Source organism: Gossypium arboreum, chromosome 3 (assembly GCF_025698485.1).
Source record: "Gossypium arboreum isolate Shixiya-1 chromosome 3, ASM2569848v2, whole genome shotgun sequence".
Taxonomy (NCBI): domain Eukaryota; kingdom Viridiplantae; phylum Streptophyta; class Magnoliopsida; order Malvales; family Malvaceae; genus Gossypium; species Gossypium arboreum.
Window position 1 is genome coordinate 139058658 of NC_069072.1, and position 21820 is coordinate 139080477.

Consider the following 21820-nt stretch of genomic DNA (forward strand, 5'->3'; position numbering starts at 1 on the left):
TTATCGTGAACTCCAACATTTATTTATAAATAATTTCCCAAAAATATTAGATTAGTGATTAGTACATATTTAAACAAGACACCTTTTATATAGGAAATTTACCATTAAACTCACTAGCAAAAATGATTAAGCTTATAAATATATGGATATTTTATTTATTAGTTTCTAAGCTATAGATAACTTATGGGACTTATTAGCGAAGAAAACTTGGCTTTTATTAGTTCTCTTGAAATTATAAAATTTAGGGGCAGAGTAGTTGGGAGTTGGGATATTTAGAGATTCGGGATGGTGTGAGAAAGAATCTAATCCTTGCCTCTACTGTAAGTTGTGTTGCCGCAATGATGTCCAGCTCTGCACTCAGCTCTGTCCTTCTTCCACAACCACAACATGGGCTTGTTGGGGCCAGTATCAACATCCGCAGTCGTCATAGGCCTTGTGGTCCTCAATCAAGTCCTTGGCAATTTAGAGTGCAAGGTTTCAATTCCGCTAAAAATATAATATTTATTTTATCTAGCTGTTAAAAATTTCATCATCTATTTTATTACTGTGACATGTCGCGTGTACTTTATTCTCGAGTATAATAATTAATTTTTAACAATAAAAATAAATAAAATTTTTAATAAAAACATCAATTTATTCTTTAATCTACGTGCAGAGACTAATTTACTTATTCTTTTAATAGAAGAAGCAAAATTTAATCTGACTTTTAGTATAAATACCTCCAGATTAAATTCTTGAGAAGTCAGCAAATAATTATAACAAATCACAATATTATAAACATTAAAATAGATGGCAACCAAGGACAAAAAAGAATGTTATAATAGGCCAAAAGGTTCGGGCAGAGGCTCAAATCCATCAGAGATGGATACTAAATCGGATTTATCATCAATACTATGCAACCAGTTGGTATTCTTCAAGTCTTCTTTTAGCAATATAACATCATACCGGGAACTCTCGTAGATGTCCACCTCACTTAATTTGGCATAATATCTTCCATCATGGAAATCACTTCCACACTCTGCAGCTCTGCTAATACTATTTCCGTTCTCGGGCAAGTCTCTGTTTTTCAACCTACCAGGGCTTCCGTTGCTATTATCAGAGTCTGAAGCACTTAAGGAACGAAGAGATTGGGTCTTAGGAGTGGCAGATCGAATGCTCTGAGGAAACAGAGTCGTGCTTGAAAGGGACCGAATGTTTGTTGTGCCATTTATTATGTCCTGCATTGGAGATTATATATGGTGTTAAGATTATCCTGCATCATAAGTACATCAATAACACTTGTTTTTTATTAACCTAACATGATTCAGTCTCTCACTAGCGCAGAAGCATCTATTGGAAAAATCACAACCAATTCCAAGTGTTAAAACATGCCATTGCAACTCAATGCTCTTATTTAGAAATCCAAGTTAAAACTTGAGACACTGACGATTTCTGCTAAAACCTCTGGATCATGGTAATGTTATCCATGGCAATAATAGACTATAAAAATATTTGAGCTCGTACTGGGGTAAACCAACATCTATTATCTACTTGAATGATGCTATTCCTACCCCTTAGCTGCAGTTGAATTGCTTAGCATATGATTAAGAAAAGATTTTGAAACACAACAAATGGCTAGCATTTGCAGTAAGCAGATCTTAACGAGGAGTTAACATTTTCATTCAATAAAAAGCAGAGGGTAGCCATACCATTTGCCTAATAGCTGAATCCAGTGATTTTTTTGAGATGGTCCTCCCAAATCCCGGGCTATCTGCAGTGGTTGTTGAAGACTTTAAATGTCTCCGCATAGTTGAGTCAGAGACAGGTGCGTTCTTTAGTGACTCGTGTATGTCAGATGGATGCCCATTGGAATGAACACGAGTCCTTCCATGGGGTTCTGCGAGTCTTCCCCTTGTGACAACTGGTGATGAATGTCTTCTTGGCGTATTTACAGAGCTAGTAGTGTCTTGGTTTGCCTTCATGGTGACAGAACTGACAGGCCTAGACCTTCCAGCAGAGACTGGCCTATCAGGCAAGGTTGTTCTAAGGTTTGCTGGTGTGTCAACAGGAAAGTCAGGGGGCATGACAGGTTGTTGTGAGGACCGGACTCGTGGACCTGGGGAGCTTGGTCGGGATGCTGGACCTGCACTGTAGCCATTTGAAACAGTGCGCCCAGTAGAAGGTGAAGCACCAGCTTCAGAAGATAGCATTGGATTCCGACGTGTGGGAGTTGACGGGCGAGAATTTGAGCGAACAGCTGTTGAGTTCAAGTTTGCATGGATTTGTGGCCTAGAAGTTGGAGTTGATGGCCTTGAACTTTGAGAGGGCCGACTCTTGTCAATATAAGATCCATTTGGAGATGAACGGATTTTTGCAGGGGTTGAGGGCAGTGATGTTGAGCGGGGAGATGGGGCGGAAGGTCTTGCTGTAGATGGCGAGCGAGTAATAGGAGAGGATGGTCTGGTATTAGATGATCGAGTAATGGGAGAGGATGGTCTTGTATAAGATGACACAGAAGCTGAGCTTGTATTGAGAATTGAAGTTCCCCTATTTGAGGAATAGTTACTGTATGAAGAAATAGAAGACCGAGTTACTGAACTGCTTCTAGCAGGTCTTACAGAATGATTGTTCTCAGGTTGTGAAACTGAAAGCTGAAACAGAGAGATAAGAGATGAATCAGTCATTGAAAATAACACATGACTGCGGCATTGGCCAATCCTAAGGCTACCCAATAGGAATCAAATGCCAACCAAAAGAGAGAGCAACCGCATAAAATATTTATCCCTAAATAATTTGGCAAAACTTGAAGTAACATAAAAGTTAGAGAAAACAAGTTCAAATTTAAGAAGTAAATGCATACCCTTGAAGCCTTTGTGGTTGAAACTGATCTAACTTTGGAATTGCTTCTTGGAGCTACTGACACTGTTGCAGACTGAGACTCAGATCCCTCAGATGAAGGGAAAAAAGGAGTTCCAGGAGGAGTCAGAAGCCTAACAATAAAAGCAGTTATTACAAACCAGAAAGACAAGCATTTCCAAACACCGATTACAAATCCAAATTCTCAATTGAGTGACGCATCACCTAAATGTGTTCAAATGGTTCTTTGACCACAAAAGCAACTAAACTTTACATATTAAAACTTAGGGCCTAAATATTCGACCTTGAGTAAGTCAAGATTGGATGTATAACAATATTATCATACGATTAAGCTTCAGACCAACCAAAGACAACTTGATATTTGTAAAAATGGTGACAGGCGGAAAGTCAAATGGAGGTAGTTCATTTAGATGTTAGTATTCTGCATTCCATTCATCGCAGAGCAACCTCAAAGTGATATTGGTGCCTAGTACTATGTTGCATAGAGCTTTATAGATTGTGACTGTTCAATTCCTTAAAAAGGAAATGCATTTAGCTTTCACCTTTTTCTTTCAAAATCATTCTTTGGGAAATGTGTTACCTAGATGGGAGAATCTACATTCTGACTTTTCTAAGATAAGAGCTAAGAGATTCCGCAACCAAACAGATCCAAAGAGAATATGATGCAATTGATTAGCTTAAATTTTGGAAATGAAAGAGTAATGGTGGCAATGATTTACCAGTCGTAGTCATGCTTTCCTCCATCTGTAGACGAAAGTAGATCATCAAGCCCACCGTTCACTTTTGCTGATCCAAGTGATAGTCTTCCCAATTTTACTGAAATTTCAAAAATCAAAATCACCAAAATCCAAACATCAAACTTAATTCAACACTTGGAAAACTACAACGTCCACTGCAATTTGCAAACAGAATTGAAATTTTTGGTTACCGTACGGTTATAGCCGACAAACTAATCTAATAATAATAGTAAGGAAGTAAACGGAAAGGTTGGCGAGCAAAGAAGTTAAAAATTGTTAATACCATCAGAGAATTCATCGGAGGAAGCGACGGAGAAGCTACGACGGTTTTTTGAGAAGAGATCTAGATTATCATCGGAACCCTTATGGAATGGTAATCCACCGTTCAAACTTTGACGACGACGGTGATGATGATGTGCCGAAATGTTATTCCTGGCGGTACCGAACAGAGATTGAGATGAATCCCTCAGATTCCTATTCATCATCTTGGTTAATGATTTGGCTGTACCAGTCCTAGTGAGTTACTGCTCCAAAGGCCATTACTGATTTTAAGATTTAAAAAAAGAAATGATACTGACTTCTTTGTAAAGAGAAGAGGAGAGATCAACCGCCAAACAGCCAATGCAAAAGCAAAAGACGGTTAGTCCCAAGTCCAAACCCGTCGGTCACTATATCTCTTTGGTTTTTTTTGTTTTTTGTTTTTTGTTTTTTTCTTTTTAAAAAAAATCTAATCAACTAATAAACTTAAGACAAACTCATCAAATGTCGGTTCAAGGGCAAATTATAATTTTAATCATTTAAATTATGAGGTTTTAGACTTTAGGTACTTAACGTTAAAAAATTACTAAATGCTCATCTCCCATTAATGATGTAACATCTATTTGATTAGACACGTTTGCTTCATCTCTAGAATTTTAGTTTTAGGTTAAATTGTTAGCTAGTCCTTGTACTTTTTCCACTTAATTTTTTTCCTTTTTTATTTACAAAACATGATGTTCAAATGAGGCAAATAAAATAAAATTCCAATACCCATATATATCAACCATAAGTGGAAACGATAAGCCAAAGAAAATCCCTTAATCTTCGCAATGATTTTATGCCTTGTATTAGAAAGCTAATATTGAAACTAATGACGGAAAATATTACTAGAAAAATCCCTAAAATATTACAGCAAAGGTGAAAAACCATATATGTTGGATTCCATTCATTACCGATGAAGCATTATTTTCAATTAATTGAAAATTATAGGGACTAATTCTAGAATTTGACATAAAATTAAAATCTTATAAGTGAAGTTAATGTCATATTGTGGTTACACGGCAGCTAACATCTCAAGAATTATAAAGTGTTTGAGACATAATGGATATACCCTTCCTTAACCCATAAATAACAATATAATGTATTTTAACTTACTTGAACTCGCATCTTCTTGTATTGATAATAATATTTATATTAGTCGAGTTAAAGACTCAATCAACTAATAATTCTTTTAAAAATTTAGTATTAAAACATAGTTTAAATCATTGAAGTTGAATCAATTTGTAACGGATTTATTATTATAAATTTAATTTACATAAAAAATAATGCAATAATAAAAATTAGATTTATATTTGATATATTAAGAGTATATTTCTATAATGTGTTTAGATTCATTAACTAATTGTGGTTGATAATACAATTACTAGTAAAAATAATAAAAATAAACATCATATGTAAATTTATCTAATTATATTTGTGCATATCTATTGAGTTATTCATTGCAATATTTAACATATACTCTTATCATCAACAGTCCTTAATCGAGTTCATGATCATCTGAATTTAAATTTGCATAATTAAGATTATCAATATCTCTTTCTCAAAAAAAAATATAAATATCCCTTTTTTCATATACTCTTCAAAGTAAAGATCATCTCATTTTCACACATGACTTTAGTTCTGAAACATGCAACATATTATAGTAAGATCCAACTTTTTTTTTTTTTTGCAAGACTAAAGTGATGTTGCCAATATGGGAAATATTTTTTCACAATAACAAATGTTTTCTCAACCACATTCTGAAGCTTTGAATATCTCAAATTAAAGAGTTTGCGAGCTATCTATGGTACCATTCTCTTATATGGTATCATACCCCATAATATGATGCAAGAAAATCTTTTATATTTGCATAATTAGCATCGACCTCGTAATATTTGGGTTCACAATCCAACTTAATAGTTTACAACTTTAATTATAAAAACTTATATAAACTTAATTCGAGAAATATGTATTCTAAGTTTATAATATGTAAATTAAGTAAAAATAATATAAAACTTATAATATATAACCTTTATAAATAAAGTTCTATAAATTTTTTAGTAACTTTCATACCATATATTATAAATAATATAATTGTTTGCCTATAAATTTAGAAGGTTATTTTTTATAAATAAGCTATGGTAAAAAATTATAATTTTTTATAATTAAATATATTATTTTATAATATATAACATGAAAATATAAATAAGTTATGTCCATACTTCTCGATCATAAATTTTTATAAATAAATATATTATAACATTTTTATAACTCAGTAAATTTTTTTATGATAAAATAATTTATCATAACTTTAGAAATATTTTATGATTTAAATAATATAATTTTTGTTATAACTTTATAAAATACATAAATAATTTTTATAATTTTAGGATTTATAATATAAGGATTTTTTGCCGTAACAATCCCAAAACTTATACATGTTGATTCTTATAATATAATTTTTATAAATTGTATACAAATAATTTTAAAATTAGATTCGGTATAATTACGTACCTAAATTCTCATTCTACCCCTAAGAATGAAAGAATATAATTGGAGTGCTCCAATTACACTCAAATCAATGAGACCCACCAATAACAATAATTATCCAAATATGTCATCATTATATAATTACAAATAATTATACTAAAATTCAATTAGTAATAATTTTTCAAACATTACCTAAATAATAATTCGGATGGACATTGAAATTATAAAATTCTCGTTGAATATATGATCTTTTGTTCAACTTTTACTATACTCATTAATGATCAAATTACTTTATTTATACTAAAATTTTTATTATTCAGTATAAATGTATATTATTTATCATATAATGTCTGCTTTAATAGGAGGATAAACCGTTTTAACACACACGAACCCACATCTTCCTATATTTATAATAATACCGATATCAATTAAATTAAGATTCGATTAGTTATATGATAACTGGATTTATAATAATTATTCAAATAATTAAATTTAAATTTCTACCTTTAAGAACTTGATAGATTTGTAGTTAAATTTATATTAATGCCACGCAACCATATCAATGGCATAAAATGATGCGATATAATAAGATCAAAATCATATTTATAAAATGGTAAAATTAGTATGGAAATCCTTTTATTAAAATTCAGATTGTATTATGTTTTGTCTATTAAAAAGTTTTTATGTAAGTGACGTGAAATTAAATGATGAATAAAAAAAGTTTTATAAAGACCTCTGTACTAGAAATCAGATTACATTTTATTCTGTAATTAAAAAATAGAAGAATTAGTTCGTATATGATAGGATTTTGCATATTAGTAGTTTGGCTTTCTTGTCGAAATAAGTAAATAAAAATGGTTTCCTTTTATCAACCAAGGAAGTAACGAAGAAAAGAGACGAGACAGGCAGGTCCAGTGGAGCTGCTAATGCTAATAGAAATAGCAAGGGTGAGATCTGGGTCTGCATCTGCATGTGCCATCAATTATTGGTCACAAAATTTGGATCTACAAACCAACTTAATACATCCTGGACCTGCAATATAATATATTTTCCCTATTTATGTATTTCCCATTATTATATTCCCATAATTCTACTATTATTTAACACAAGGATCTTGCTATTTATACGTGCATGTCAGTCCAGCTAATTTTGGGTACAAAAGGATACATTTTAAATTTATATATGATAATTTGATATATGAAATTTTGATTTTAATTAATAATATATAAATATATATATATATTTTATATTAAATTAATATAATTATTTATGTGTATAATATATCAATGTAAAACGGTATTAATACGTAAACTAAATAAGACTATCCCAGCCATATAGAATAGAAGCAAATTAAGGCATGTACAATTGGTGGCAAATTATAAGATTGTTGGATTCATTGCATTTGCATACTCCATATATGGTAAATTTGTATTTTGGTCCTTCAAAAATGATAAAAAAATAATTTAATCCTACAAAAACAATAAAGATATAAACTATTAAATGAAGAAATTGCATTTTAACTCTTATAAAATTATACAACTTAAATTTGATTCCACTAGAGAAATTTTCTAACTTCACCTTTGATTAAAGACGAATTTTTATTTATTAGAAAGACATATTGAATTGTTAACTTTCAAGAAAGGATCAAAATTTGAACTAAAATTGTCATTCTTTAACTGCAATTTCATCATATGATTTAAGGGAGTCCAAAATCCCCACCTACTCATTGGATTTGTCCCTTGAGAGTGTGGATGAGCAATACATAGTTACTCAAACTTGCATAAGTTCATGACTTACAACTTACAAGCCACACAACCTCACTCGATTTCTCATTTCACTATACAACGTTTTTCACAACGTTCCACTTACATAATTCATTATAGTATCTATATTCAAATTCATATAAACTTCTAGATAAAGTATCTTAAAAAAGTTCTCTTGAGAGATGATTATCATTAAGTGGGTGGTATTGGTTTTAAATTTTGCATGTTGAACAACATTTAGTGAAGAATATATTGGTAGAGATTAGGTGGTAATGCTTAATTTTGGGTAAGGAAATACATATTGTTCATTTTTTCAACTATAACATGGATTCTAGGGTACTATATCTCATATATATATATATATATATATATAATATGTATAAACCAGAAACAACTCACCATTCTCCAATATCCAATTGGGATAAAAAGTGCAAGTTTCAAATGAGGAGGTGGGTTTGGTAGTTGATAATGGGACATTCACAAACCACCCCATTAAATCATTTCTTTATCTCAAAAGTTGAATATACTGTATTTGATATATATATATATTTGTAATTGAATCATTTTGAATAAAAGTAAGTGGATTTATTTTTAAAAAATTTAAATGATATGAATTGATGTACAAAAGACTACGTGTCAAGTAGTATGGATGCAAATGTTAGCACATTTTGTTCCATATCTTTAAGATAGACTATGTTATGTTATGTTTTAAAATTTTCCTTATTTCACTAGGTTAAATGTCTATTCAGTGGTGAGGGAAGGGAATGACTATACAGCCTTTTCTTAAAATAGAGCCTTATTCAACACATGTTGTAATAGGTCATTACAACAAACCAAATATTAGTTTGGTGGTGAGCCTACTGAATTGGACTATAATCTATTTCTACTCCCCCCAATTAAATATGGTGTAATAATTTTGTAATAAAATGTTATTTGAACTGGCTTTAACAATAAAATTACATTGACTTATTCAAGGAAATTTCAACATAGCAAAGTTCTAGTTGAATTTCCTCTAATAGATTATCATAAACATCCCAGAAATTATCATGGTGGATAAGAATGAGCATTTTGACTTTATTAATAATTGAAGATCACTTTGTTAAAAATTCAAATGGTGAAAATCAACAAGTGAATATGATAATTATCCCATTTATCTCTTGCTTATTGCTGAACCTATGTAGCCTATAAATGTGAGATTTGGGATAGGAAGAAGAGAGTGTAATATTCAATTGGTATTAAAGGTAACTTTTCGAGTCGGGTTGAAATATGAGTTCATTGAGTGATAGGATAAGTTTGAAATAAATAGGTTGTGCGTGAATCATTTATGGTATTTGAATATTAGGACAAAGCCCGACAAACATAAATTAAATTTGCATTGCCATAACAAATTTTTATTCTTTTTGTGTCTATCCATTAGTGTCCCAATAAATCTACTCATATCACTTACTACACATCTCTATTAATTGTGAATTTTCAATATATCATCATTTACTTTAGACACAAAACTATACCTTATTAATATATCAAATATTATTAATTTCTTATATTATCCCATTTTAGATTTGTGATCAGAATTATCCAATCCAATAAGGTTGACTTTAATCCCTCCTCACCATAATTTGCAATTGCCTTGCTTTATTACTACTACTTACTTTTTTTTTTTTTAATATATTACTACTTATAATAAGTGTTTTCCATACAATAATTATTTTATCTAATAGTCCACCAATAATCCAATCAAATCCACTCACCTCTCCATTTCCCATTTTATTGGTGAATTTATATTGTGACCCAACAAGTCAAGATTTCTACTCCACTACCTACTTAATCCACAATGTTTTAATGTAGAAAAAGTCTATATAGCACTACTTTAGTGCTCAACATATTAATTCAACATGCATGTATTTTTCAGGGTGACTAATAAATTCTTTTTTTTAAACAATAAATAAAAATTGGTCAAAGGACCTAAAACTTTAACAATATTTGTTTTTGGTTAATGGTCTCCTATTTATCCATATGTTAGGTATTAGATTACCATATGTGATTTAACTTGGAGGGACATAAATTAAATTAATCAATTCATGTTCTTATTGATTCTAAGGATTCTGTTAAAGTTTGTGTGACTTAAATCCGGCTACTTATTGTAAAATAAGGGGATCTGTGGGGGCGAGAGGTCGAGGGTTGTACGGAACTTTTTGCACAAGTTGAGTTCGTATAGAACTATACTTCTACTATTTGATTTTGATTAGAATATGGTTATTCAACTTTTAAATAGATGAAGTCGAAACTCCTTTTATATCATTCGTTTTTCAACATTAATGAATTTCTTCTCCTCTACCCGTAGTTTTTTCTCAAAAGGGTTTTCACGTAAAATCTGAGTGTTCTTTTTTCTTCTTCTTATTTTATGATCATTCTATTGTCATTATCGACATTTATTATAACAGATTTGCTATAGATTGATTCAATCTTTTTGTTCAAATTGATACATTGATTGTTTTTAAATCAAATTAATCTTATTTCAACAACATTTCCCTAAAAAGTTAAATTGAATTATTGATTTTTGGAGTGATAAAAATATAATTATTTCATTTAATTAAGAGAACCAAAACCCTTACTTGTCCAAACTTCACTCCTACATGAGGAGGATATTATGTGCTTTAGTTTGCTTGGCTTGCAAGCTAAAAAATATTGGTGTAAATTAAACTAATACTCAAATTGCATTACACATTATCTTGTCAAATATATTATTACAATTCTAATTACAATTATTATAAATCCATTGTAGACGTAAATTACATTTGTGGGTAAAGATAGGGTAATAAGTTGTTTTAGCCCTCAAATGCCTAAAACTACTTATAACTCCTTTGCAGTTCATAAATAGGAGGATAATGTGCTTCAACGCACTCAAACCCACATTATCCTGCAGTAATAACTATACAGATTCTAATTAAGCTAATACTCAATCAACTTAAACTCAATTTTAAAAACCTTCGAATGAAAATTAAGTATAAGATAAACTTGATAAACAAAATAAAATATATATGATTAGAATAAGAAATCAAATATTTGAAACATTGAGAGAAATTAAATAAATATTTTGGAATTGCCGACCTCACTGTTATTGTAATTAAGTGTGTGTTGTGAATGATTGTTAAAACGGATACATTGAACATGGAATGGTCGGCGGCACATTGTTGAGATGGAATTTAATGAAGGATATTTACAGATATGCACTCAATGAAAAATGGAAACACTAGCAGTGGCTAACACATGCTTACACAAACGTGTGTTTTTTGGGTTAAAATTATATTAATAAGTAATTGTTAATTATACGCGTTCTTTTTGATACGATATTTAAAACTATTCAAAGTTACTTTTCAATTCATAAATAAGAGTAGAATACGCTTTAACGCACTTGAATTTATATTCTTCCATATTGAAAATAATACTTATATTAATCAAGTTAAAACTCAATCTATTTAAGCTCGTGATTTATAATTTAAAACGAATGGTTATGCATAATTAATTAAAGACACTAGTAGTAGTAAAAAAATAAGGCATGGCTGACGCAGGTCCTCCAGAGAGGGGAGTCCACTCAGTGAAAGTGGATGGGCTCTGACTCCAACCCCACTTTTAATCTTAATTATCTTAGACGGCCCGCAATGCACACCCTGGCGCTGCCGCTGGACCTTCATTCTGTCCATCATCAAATTTCACCCTTTTATGCTCTCTGACGGCATCCCCACCCACATTTTTTTGCTACCTTTTTTTCTATTATTATATAACACCTGTTTTTGACCTTTCTTCATCCTACCTCCAATATATAAACATACCCTCCTAACCTTGTTTTTTCTCATTTTTTTCCCTTCTTTGGTTTTACTTTATAATTTGTTAGGTAATATTCCAAAACCCCTTTGTTCGAATGCCAAGGATCACCTCTCCCTTTTTATATACACACATGTTCTAGTTGTATTCAGTCCTCCTATTTGTCAAAAAAAAAAAAAAAACCTATGTTTGTGATTCATTTTCGTTTTCATCCACTGATTCCGTGTTTTTATAACTTTTTTTTGTACAAGCATGATATTGAGGCTGCCATCGGGTAAAAGTATCATGAAAGTTTTTGTATTAGAAGTTAAATTGTATTTTATTTTTACTATTAAAAATAGAAAAATTAATCCCTATACATTATACATTAAATCAAAAGAGTAAATTAATTATTCTGTTAAAATTTTTATATATTTCTACTATTAAAAACTAGTCCCTACTTTTTAATATGATTTACACATGTTACGTCATGTGTAACTATCTTATTATTTTGTTAGTCATGCTAGTTTTTAAGAATCGAAATTGATAAAGTTTTTAAAAGAAAAGGTAGACTTGCTATTTGATCCAATGTACATGGACTAATTTATCCTTTTTTTTAAATAAAAAAGACAAAATATAATATGATTTCTTTTACAGGGAACTCCATAATACTTTTACCGTTGGCATTGTTGTTTATGAATGAGTTTTTGCTGTATTATTACCCTATAATGATCGTTAATCTCAAAGTTATTAGCTAGCTATATTCAATATTATTCATAGGCTGTCTTGTATGTAATGCAAAAGCTAAGACCAAGTCTTTATTAAAGAAATGAATTATTGCCAATGAGGTTCTGTATAGTAAAAGAAGACTGGTCTTTAAATTATATATATTATGTCCTTTTAAGCTTTTACTTCCATGGCAGGCCAGCCACTTAATAAAGTTTGCTTCCTGGCCTTTGCTTTTCAAAACTAGCCAAAAACTCAAGAACAGGAGTCAACCAAAAATACTTTTCAAATTAATTAGGTGCATATAATTCCAATAACTCACATGGCTGAATAGGTAGATATGAATATATATTTTAGATTCAAAGTATTATGTCCATTTTAGGGTTTAGAGAATTCAGAGTTTTTTAGGGACAGGAATAGTTAAAATATAATTTTATCATGTTAATATTTTATATCTTTTTAATTTTTAAAGGATTAAATAAAAAATTTCATTTTTCGAGATCAAAATACAATTTTATTATATATTAATTTAAAATTTTAAAGGGTTAAAAAATGAGATTTCCTATTTTAAGGAGAATCGAGATTCCTGCAAGCTTATTTAGTGCCATCCCTGATTACATGTTTCAATAATATTATTTTTAAAATTCAAATAAATATTTTCTTTTGTCAATAGATAAGGTGAGTTACTATTGCATTCAAGTATTTTTCCTATTAAGCTACCGTATCTCTATACATAAATTTTCCACAAGGAAATGATATTTCCATGGCATATGTGGGTATAGAATTCCAGCCCAAAACGTACGTTAATAACATTTCCCATCGTCTACTATGTTTGCCAACTGTTCTCATCTTGCCATTTTTTTAAACTATATAAACAAATCAACCCCAGCCAATCCAAATCCCTCATCATCTCCATCTTGAGTGTTGTTCACGTGCTTACATTTACAGTACTTTCATAATGGTCATTGTTACCCTTTTTTTTGGTCTTCTTTTCCTCCATTTGTTTCAATTAGCAACTAAATATCATGAGGTTTTCTTGGTATTTGTTTATTGTAGGAACTGCGTACGATTTCAGCAATGGCAAAGCGAGTGAATGAGATTATCATATTTGTGTTCGTAGCGTTATTCTCAAAAGCAATTGGGGCGAAACCATACTGGAGAACGAGATGGCCAATTGATAGGGTGTCCAATGAGTGCTTGACTTGGCAACTAGCTGTGGAGGCTAACAATGTCCGTGGATGGCGCATCGTCCCGGCTCATTGCCTCAGCCACATTGAAGCCTACATGACCGGCGGCCAATATGAGCAGGATGTTAACTATATTGTGGAACAAATAGAGAGTTACGTTAGTGAACTTGTTGTAGGTGAAGATGGCATGGATGCTTGGGTCCTTGATATTGACGACACTTGCCTCTCAAATGTCATTTATTACAAGAAAAAGAAATACGGGTATTCATTCTAAGTTATTTTGTTAGGTAGATCAAATTTTAACTGTAGAAATGAATAAATTTTTAATAGAAAAGATCGATTAGTTCTTCGATGTAACTTACAAGGACTAATTTGTTCATTTTTTAAATAAAGAGAGTAAAATGCAATCTAACTTATAGTACAGAGGCCTCCATGATATTTTTATCTATTTTAGAGCTATTTATATATGTGTATATGTATATATAGGTGTGAGCCTTATGATCCAATGGCATTCAAGGCATGGGCAATGAAGGGAGAGTGTCCAGCAATACCAGGTGTACTTGGATTGTTTTCGAAGCTGGTTGACAATGGATTCAAGGTGTTCTTAATCACTGGAAGAGACGAAGAGACCTTAGCACCATCAACCATTGCTAATTTGCATGATCAAGGTTTCATTGGCTATGAAAGGTTGTTTTTCAGGTAAGATTTCAATTGCATGATCTAATTATTGTTTTATTCCCTCTATTATGCTCAAATTTAAATTTTAATCCTTTATTTTAATCTTATTAACATCTTCAAATTGAAAATATCATTAGTTTCTGTAATTAAAATGATGATGTGAATTTTTTTTATTATTGAATACTTAAAGTTGATTAAGAAAAAGCACATCATCACTTTATAAGGGCAGCAAGTAATTAGTGTTATCAATTTGACACATATATACATGTGGGTATTAATTAAACACTTGAGAAGACTCAGACTAGATATGGAGAAATTTCCAGGAAGGTTAGATGAAACATAACATATTTGGAGATTAGTGAATGGACTATATTAGATTTACTTTAAAAAAGTAATACTAGACAATTTAGGTGAGAATAATTATATTATAAATTTTATATAAAAATAAAATAAAATTTTATTTTAAATTCCATTTTAAATATATATTTTAGATTTTATATAAAAAGATAAAATGTCCTTAAAATTAAAATTTATTGTTTTGTTAAGATAAAATGTCCCAACTCATAGCTTACGTAGTTCACAACCTAATTTGCATATGAGATGTTCGTGTCCTTTTATAAGCTTGTACAATATGGATTCGTACTATCATGTAAGTGAATCTACACATAGAAAATACGTATTAATCCTAGAGTAGGATATATATTGACATGCATGGGACATAATTACGACGTCACTCTACTCCATAAATAATAATTATATTATATAAACAAAAAATTTAACCCTTTTGAATGACACATAAATACAGATATATGTATGTAGAATATATGAATAACTATAATGGGATTTAATTTGATGTTTGTAAATGAAAAACAGGAGTCCAGCATACAAAGGGAAAAGTGCAGTGGTGTACAAGTCAGAAATTCGGAAGCAAATAATGGAAGAAGGGTATAGGATATGGGGAAATGTAGGGGACCAATGGACTGATTTGCAAGGGGATTGTTTGGGCAATCGAACTTTCAAACTCCCTAATCCTATGTATTGTGTCCCTTAAATCAAACTCCTATGTCTACATTTGGTACCATTAATAATAATGCACATGAAAAAGCAAATGTGAATAAAAAAACACTCCAATTATATTAAATAATGAGTTTTTTAATATTTAATTAGTATAATAATAAATTTTATCCTTAATATTTATATATATTTAATTTAATTTAATTTTTATTATTTTTGAGCTAAATTTGGTTCTCAGTATTTTAAAAATAGTTGAATTGTTTTCTTTAAATAGATTAAAACATTAATTTTTAATGATGTTAGTATCACAACCCGTTTTGTAGTATACGCGTACTTTATGCTAGCATGAAACTACTTATTTTATATGCCACATCAATAAAAAATCAAAATTATTAAATATTAAATTTTTTAAACAACATGAATAATACGTGGATTGTCATGAATATTATCATGTTTAAAAATTTAACGTTTAAGTTGGGATTTCATTAAAAATAATAATTCGATTATTTTTGAAATATTGATAGTCAAAATTAATATTTTTAAAAAGATTGAGTGATAAATTTAAATAAAAAAATAAAGATAAAGATAAAGATAAAAATAAAAAAATATAAATGTAATCTATTTAATTTTTTATTTTTATTTTTGCACCATAAGTCTAGCAATAATGGGTTCCTTTGATTGTTGATCGGTTTGACAGAAAATCATAATCCTTGGCCACCATTAATGGAACTTTCATTAAAACCAAACTAAATTATCCACATAGAATCCATACATTATTTTGAAAAAACACTCATAAAGTTATCCAAAGCAAAATGGGAACTTTTTGATTTGGTCAACTTAAGGGATTAACATTGAAGAAAATTTGACAACACCTTTAATGGCATTACCAACAACAAAAGAAAATGCGTACTAAATTGATTGTGAAAAGAAAATATGGTTTAATTTGAGGACAAATATTAAAATTTTACATTAATTTTGATTTAATGTATAATGTCGTATTTAAATTTTGATATGTGTGATTTTATATATGGAATTTCTAATCCAACTAAGTTATGTTACATATGTCTTCGATATATTGAAGTATTTATCGATCGTCATCTCCAAATCTGATCCGTCCATCATTACTCAATCGATGATCACTCAATGAAAGCAAAAGCTAAACTCGTAATTGATTCTAAAAATTTTAGCATCTAGATGATTGTATTTCGACATGAATTTTTCAACCTAAACAAGTAGAAATTAACCAAAAATAATTATGGAATTAACTTTAAATTAATCATCAAATTAAATTCAATAAAAAATATTTATATATCAATAATCTCATTATAGAATCTGATCATATTTACTTTTTTTTTTACACAATGACTAAAATTATTCATAGTCCCTATTACCGCATAAATACGAGGAAAATGTATTTGCAATTATTGATTCGTCGGAGGTTCATGGGAATAATATTAGGTTTCCCATTTTGTTACACTCGACTCTTGATCCTTTTTAATAGTAAAAGACTAATTTGATAATATCTCATACAATAGAGCCATCTCTTAGCAATATTCACTATCATTCAAAATTTGGAACGATTCAAGGCAGGAAATTTCGGCTGAGGGAGGGGGGAAAGAAGCAGTTTTGTTAATTTCCCAAAGTGCAAATTTTACAAAAACAATTACATATGTATATATAGAAGATGAACACTATATTTGAAATTTGATTAATTTGTTGATAAAATAAAAATCCTTGGCAATTTAATCAATTTGTTCGTTTGCTAAGAAAAGAGAGCAAAAATGAACGACGGGGATGTATCGAAGCAAATCCAGCAAATGGTGAGATTCATCCGCCAAGAAGCTGAGGAGAAAGCCAATGAGATTTCAGTATCTGCTGAAGAAGAATTCAACATTGAAAAGCTGCAAATCGTAGAAGCTGAAAGGAGAAAGATTAAACAAGAGTACGAGCGCAAGGCAAAGCAGGTGGAAATACGCAAGAAAATGTGAGTGAATGAGTGTACTTAATTAAAGTTTTTGTGCACATGAGATGAATGATGAAACGTGGAAATGAATTGATACGTGCAGTGAGTACTCTATGCAGTTGAATGCGTCGAGGATAAAAGTGCTGCAAGGGCAGGAAGAGTTGGTGAACTCCATAAAAGAAAGCGCGAGGAAAGAGCTGCAGCGTTTGGGCACTGACAAAAGGGGATATAAAAACCTGGTGAAGGCATTGGTGGTGCAGAGTCTGGTTCGGCTGAGGGAACCGTCGGTGTTGTTGAGGTGCCGAGAGGTGGATCGTAAGCTGGTGGAAACTATTATCGATGAAGCTAAACGAGAGTACGCAGAGAAATTCAATGTACCTCCACCTAAGATTGTTATCGACAGTGTTTATCTCCCACCACCACCGCCCGCTAACGGAGATGAGTTTGCCCATCAACCTTACTGGTATCTGCTAAATCATATGGTGATTGAAGTATGTATATATATAATTTGCATTGCCTTGGCTTATCTTTATGCTACGTGTTGTGTTGAACAATGATAGCTCGGGCGGAGTTGTGTTGGCTTCGGAAGACGGGAAGATTGTTTTGGAGAATACTTTAGATGCACGCCTAGAAGTTGCTTTCAAGCAGAAATTACCTGAGGTATATATATATAATTACTCCTACCCCATCAGTAAAATTGATTCTTTTAAACGAGAGATATATTTACATGTATATTAATTAGAATTTTTTTTTCTTTTATGTATCCTTGCAGATCCGAAGGCGATTGGTAGGAGAATCGGGTGCATGACCAATTTTCCATACTTTATATATAATAAAAAATAAATTATATGGAAAGAAATGTTTGCCTGGTCAAGTCACCTTTTAATTTCTGCCTTTATGGCTTTGAAAATATAAATTATTAATATATGATGTTTAATTTTATAAATCAATCCTATTAAAAATAAATAAATTTGAAATATGTTGGTTCTTAGTAAACTTTAGCTGCTTCTATAATAATAATAATAATAATAATAATAATAATAATAATAATATCCTCATTTTATCCTAAAGCGTAATACCGGCCAATAAAAACATGATACGTACACATTTTTATTGAATGTCGTATATTTTTTGGATAAAACGAAGGTACCTAAATAATATATATAATTTGAGGTCAATGTTGTAGTTAAATCTAAATAAATAGGTAAATACATACAGTCAGAAATGAGAAGCTTCTTCACGTCCTACTACTTTCCTACTATTAAATACAAGCAAAGCAAATGTTTTAAGACACAGAATACCTTCGACTCCTTCCGCTTTTCCCTTCTGATCCACGTGGCTTGCGACGTTTTCCTCCGCCGGGACCGCTAAATATCCCGATCCTCCCGATCCCTTTCGATAAAGAAGTGAAGAAAGTCTTCCCATTCCCCGATTTCTCCATCATCCCACGTTTCATCACCACTTGCTCTTTCTCCAACTCACTCAACCTTACTCTCATTCTCGATATCTCGAGCTTCAGTTCTCGGTTTTCTCTTCTTAACGACGCGTAGTTATCTCGAGGCGACATAGCGGCACTCGGGACACCGCTGCTTATTTTCTGGGACAAGAATCCATCGCCACTGCTCCCGCACAAGGCATTCTTTAACCGTAGCTGCTCGAAATATAGTACCTTAATTGCCATTTGTACTGGGAGTCGCTCGTTTTGTGCTGCATGGTTGGTAGCTTCTTGAGATAGTTTTTGACAGTCTATGAATTTGCATAGCTTTTTGCATTCATGATCACTTAGCATTGGATGTGCCTGTAAGTACGTTATTTGATTATAGTGTATAGTGCATTCATATTTTGATGTATTTATGAACTGAAACTTAGTAACTTACCTTTAAGTATATATCAATTGCTCTGTAAAGACCATCATCGATAACCCGAGCGTAATCTGGTAATGTTTCGATCATAGCAATGAATTTCTGCAAACTTAGATAAGGATCAGGTGCAATTTCAGCTAAATACGAATCGATAAGCCGTCCTACTTTCAATAAAGAACCATGGCCTAGAGAAGCAAGGCCATCCGACTCGTATCCGCCGCTGTCTTCATTTTCTTCATCTTCGATTTGCTGTAAGAAATTTACGACTATCCGGTGGACAGTATCAATGTCGAAAAGAGAATCTCTGGCTCGGAGAGATGGTATAAGCAAATCATCAAGTGAAACCATTTCTAATCTAAAAGCTATTCTCCTCTCAAGTTCAAGCCTACAAGCAACTGTTGCTTCTACCATGATTGCCATCCTAAGCATCCCAAATAGGAAACTCAATGGAACATTAGAGCTTTTCAATGTTGGTAAAAGATTTACAAGGGCTTCCACTATTGTCTTTTGCTCACTTTCTGTTGTACCGGAGTTCGAGTTCGGTCTTGCGGGGTTCCAAATTTGACATTTTCCGATACTTTTCAATGATATTTGAGCATAATGCATCAATGATTCCACTATACTGTCTGGTCTAACACCTATTCTTGCCATGGAAGTTATAACCTTGTGATAATAATCAATTCTAAGGACTGATAGATCCTCAATCCACCATTCCATACACCCGGTTTTAAGTTCCGTTGATTCGCCGTTGCAATCTAAAGCGGATAAACCGGACACTAATTGCTCTTTACATGCATTCATAGCAATAGCTTCCACACATGTATTTATAATTCCCAATTCCTCAACGATTGGAGGGAGATTCTCGCAAGTACAGAGTACTTCAACACATTTCTCAAGACTTTGAACTACAACATCATTCAAGTAAACTTCGGTTCGGGCAATAAGGTTTTCTTCACGGTAATCTTCGCTCATTTCCAAATATTCGGCCGCACAACGTAAGGGGGCGGCGTTTGCGGCAGTGATCTCGAAGTTCATGCCGTAACAAAACTTCATGGCCAGCTCGAATGTGTGTTGTCCACCCGGAAAATTAACCAGTTCTAGTTTTGAAACATTGTAATCTTTTCCATCAGCAACCATTTTTCGAATCTTTCCACTTCGAGATACCAATGGAAACTTAAGAATACAAACAAGAAATTAAAAAAATTTCAATTCAATTGCTAATTTGATGTAAAGAAAAAAAAAAGGGTTACCTTATGAAGTAGAAAGGATTCTCCATCAACAGTAATGGTGATGTCCCCTGCAACATCTGAAAAGATTCTGAAACAACAAATTCAAGTCAGTAACATGACATAGTAGGTTGTACTAAGCTACCCTTGTTTCAACTTTCACCAACAGCTTTCATTAAAAACCTATGGAGAAGACAAGAGATCTGTGTCTTAAACATAATAATTAACAAAAGCAAATGTAGTAATGATTTAGAGTGAAGAAGTAACATGATCATGTGAAGGTGTTAAGAAGACTTTGAGAGGAAGTAGAGATTTACCTAGTGGTGAAGGTGTTGGCAAACTTGGGAGCTTGGGAAGGATTGTTAGGACAAGACAGAGAGGTGTTGTCTGAGAATGACACCATTGTTTTTTGGCTTTAAATTGCTTGGCTTTCAGGTATTCGCAGGGTGGTATGGAGGGGAAAAGGAAACCAATCAATTACCTATTCCATACTCTACTCCTTGTATGTATGTATGTATTCTTCTACATGATAGATAATACATAATGATAATAATGGAGATGGAGGGTGGATTTGCAAAATCCAAGCTTTTTCTTTTAGAAGCTGTGAGAATGAGCCTGACAAAAACACAGGCTGTTCACTTTTCTCACCTTTTCGCAACAATACAAAACAAACAAATGTTCTCAGACTGAGTGCAACAACCATGGCAACAGTAATTGTATTGTTTTGTGTGGTAATAGAAAAGGGAGGAAAAGTGGCCATTTCTTAAAAGTCGCAACAAATTATAAGTTTCCATGTTTATACTGCTTACGTTATCCCCTTTATGAGCCCCATCACTAACACGCTCCCCCTCCATACATTACTTTCCTTTTCCTTCCGTTTTCCCTTTTTTTAAAGCAACTATTATTCACTTAATTTTGATAAGTTTATTTTGTGTGATTCAATGAAAAATTAAAATAGTTATTCAGATATTTTATTTTGCCTTTTGTAGTCCCAAAGAAATGAGGTGTCAACTTTTATATTTGGCATAATAATAATTTTAACTCTCAATATTTATACATTATGTTAATTTAGTCTTGAATCTAAAAATTTAACCATCAACATTTATGTAGTGTAATTTAATCTTTTTGTAGTTTTATTTTTCTTCGTAACATTTTTATCTAAAAACTACAAAACAAATTTATCAACTAAATTTAATAAAATAGACCAAATTACATAA

At 31.4% G+C, this 21820-nt stretch overlaps 4 protein-coding genes across 5 annotated transcripts; 2 read left to right on the forward strand and 2 right to left on the reverse strand.

Annotated features, from left to right (window-relative positions):
• Positions 1-693: 693 nt before the first annotated feature.
• On the reverse strand, positions 694-4359 carry LOC108474805 (flocculation protein FLO11-like). Its single transcript, XM_017776827.2, has 5 exons — positions 3877-4359; positions 3576-3672; positions 2840-2969; positions 1689-2630; positions 694-1217 (listed from the first exon to the last, which is right to left on the reverse strand). The coding sequence occupies exons 1-5, from the start codon at positions 4076-4078 to the stop codon at positions 816-818; spliced, it is 1773 nt and encodes a 590-aa protein (XP_017632316.1). The 5' UTR covers positions 4079-4359; the 3' UTR covers positions 694-815.
• Positions 4360-11950: 7591 nt separating this feature from the next.
• Positions 11951-15682, forward strand: LOC108475772 (acid phosphatase 1). 2 transcript variants are annotated; one of them, XM_053026407.1, is made up of 4 exons: positions 11951-12038; positions 13730-14121; positions 14347-14559; positions 15412-15682. In XM_053026407.1, exons 2-4 carry the CDS (start codon positions 13751-13753, stop codon positions 15587-15589), a joined length of 762 nt encoding a protein of 253 aa, XP_052882367.1. In that variant the 5' UTR covers positions 11951-12038; positions 13730-13750; the 3' UTR covers positions 15590-15682. The 2 variants fall into 2 exon arrangements, with proteins under 2 accessions (XP_052882367.1, XP_017633249.1); XM_017777760.2 differs by lacking the exon at positions 11951-12038 and adding an exon at positions 13493-13634.
• A 1362-nt stretch (positions 15683-17044) lies between these two features.
• On the forward strand, positions 17045-18511 carry LOC108475607 (V-type proton ATPase subunit E-like). The gene is made up of 4 exons (XM_017777585.2): positions 17045-17536; positions 17619-17978; positions 18076-18175; positions 18288-18511. The coding sequence occupies exons 1-4, from the start codon at positions 17334-17336 to the stop codon at positions 18321-18323; spliced, it is 699 nt and encodes a 232-aa protein (XP_017633074.1). The 5' UTR covers positions 17045-17333; the 3' UTR covers positions 18324-18511.
• Positions 18512-18622: 111 nt separating this feature from the next.
• On the reverse strand, positions 18623-21386 carry LOC108474621 (BTB/POZ domain-containing protein At3g08570). Its single transcript, XM_017776604.2, has 4 exons — positions 20921-21386; positions 20628-20694; positions 19393-20550; positions 18623-19313 (listed from the first exon to the last, which is right to left on the reverse strand). The coding sequence occupies exons 1-4, from the start codon at positions 21004-21006 to the stop codon at positions 18801-18803; spliced, it is 1824 nt and encodes a 607-aa protein (XP_017632093.1). The 5' UTR covers positions 21007-21386; the 3' UTR covers positions 18623-18800.
• Positions 21387-21820: the final 434 nt, after the last annotated feature.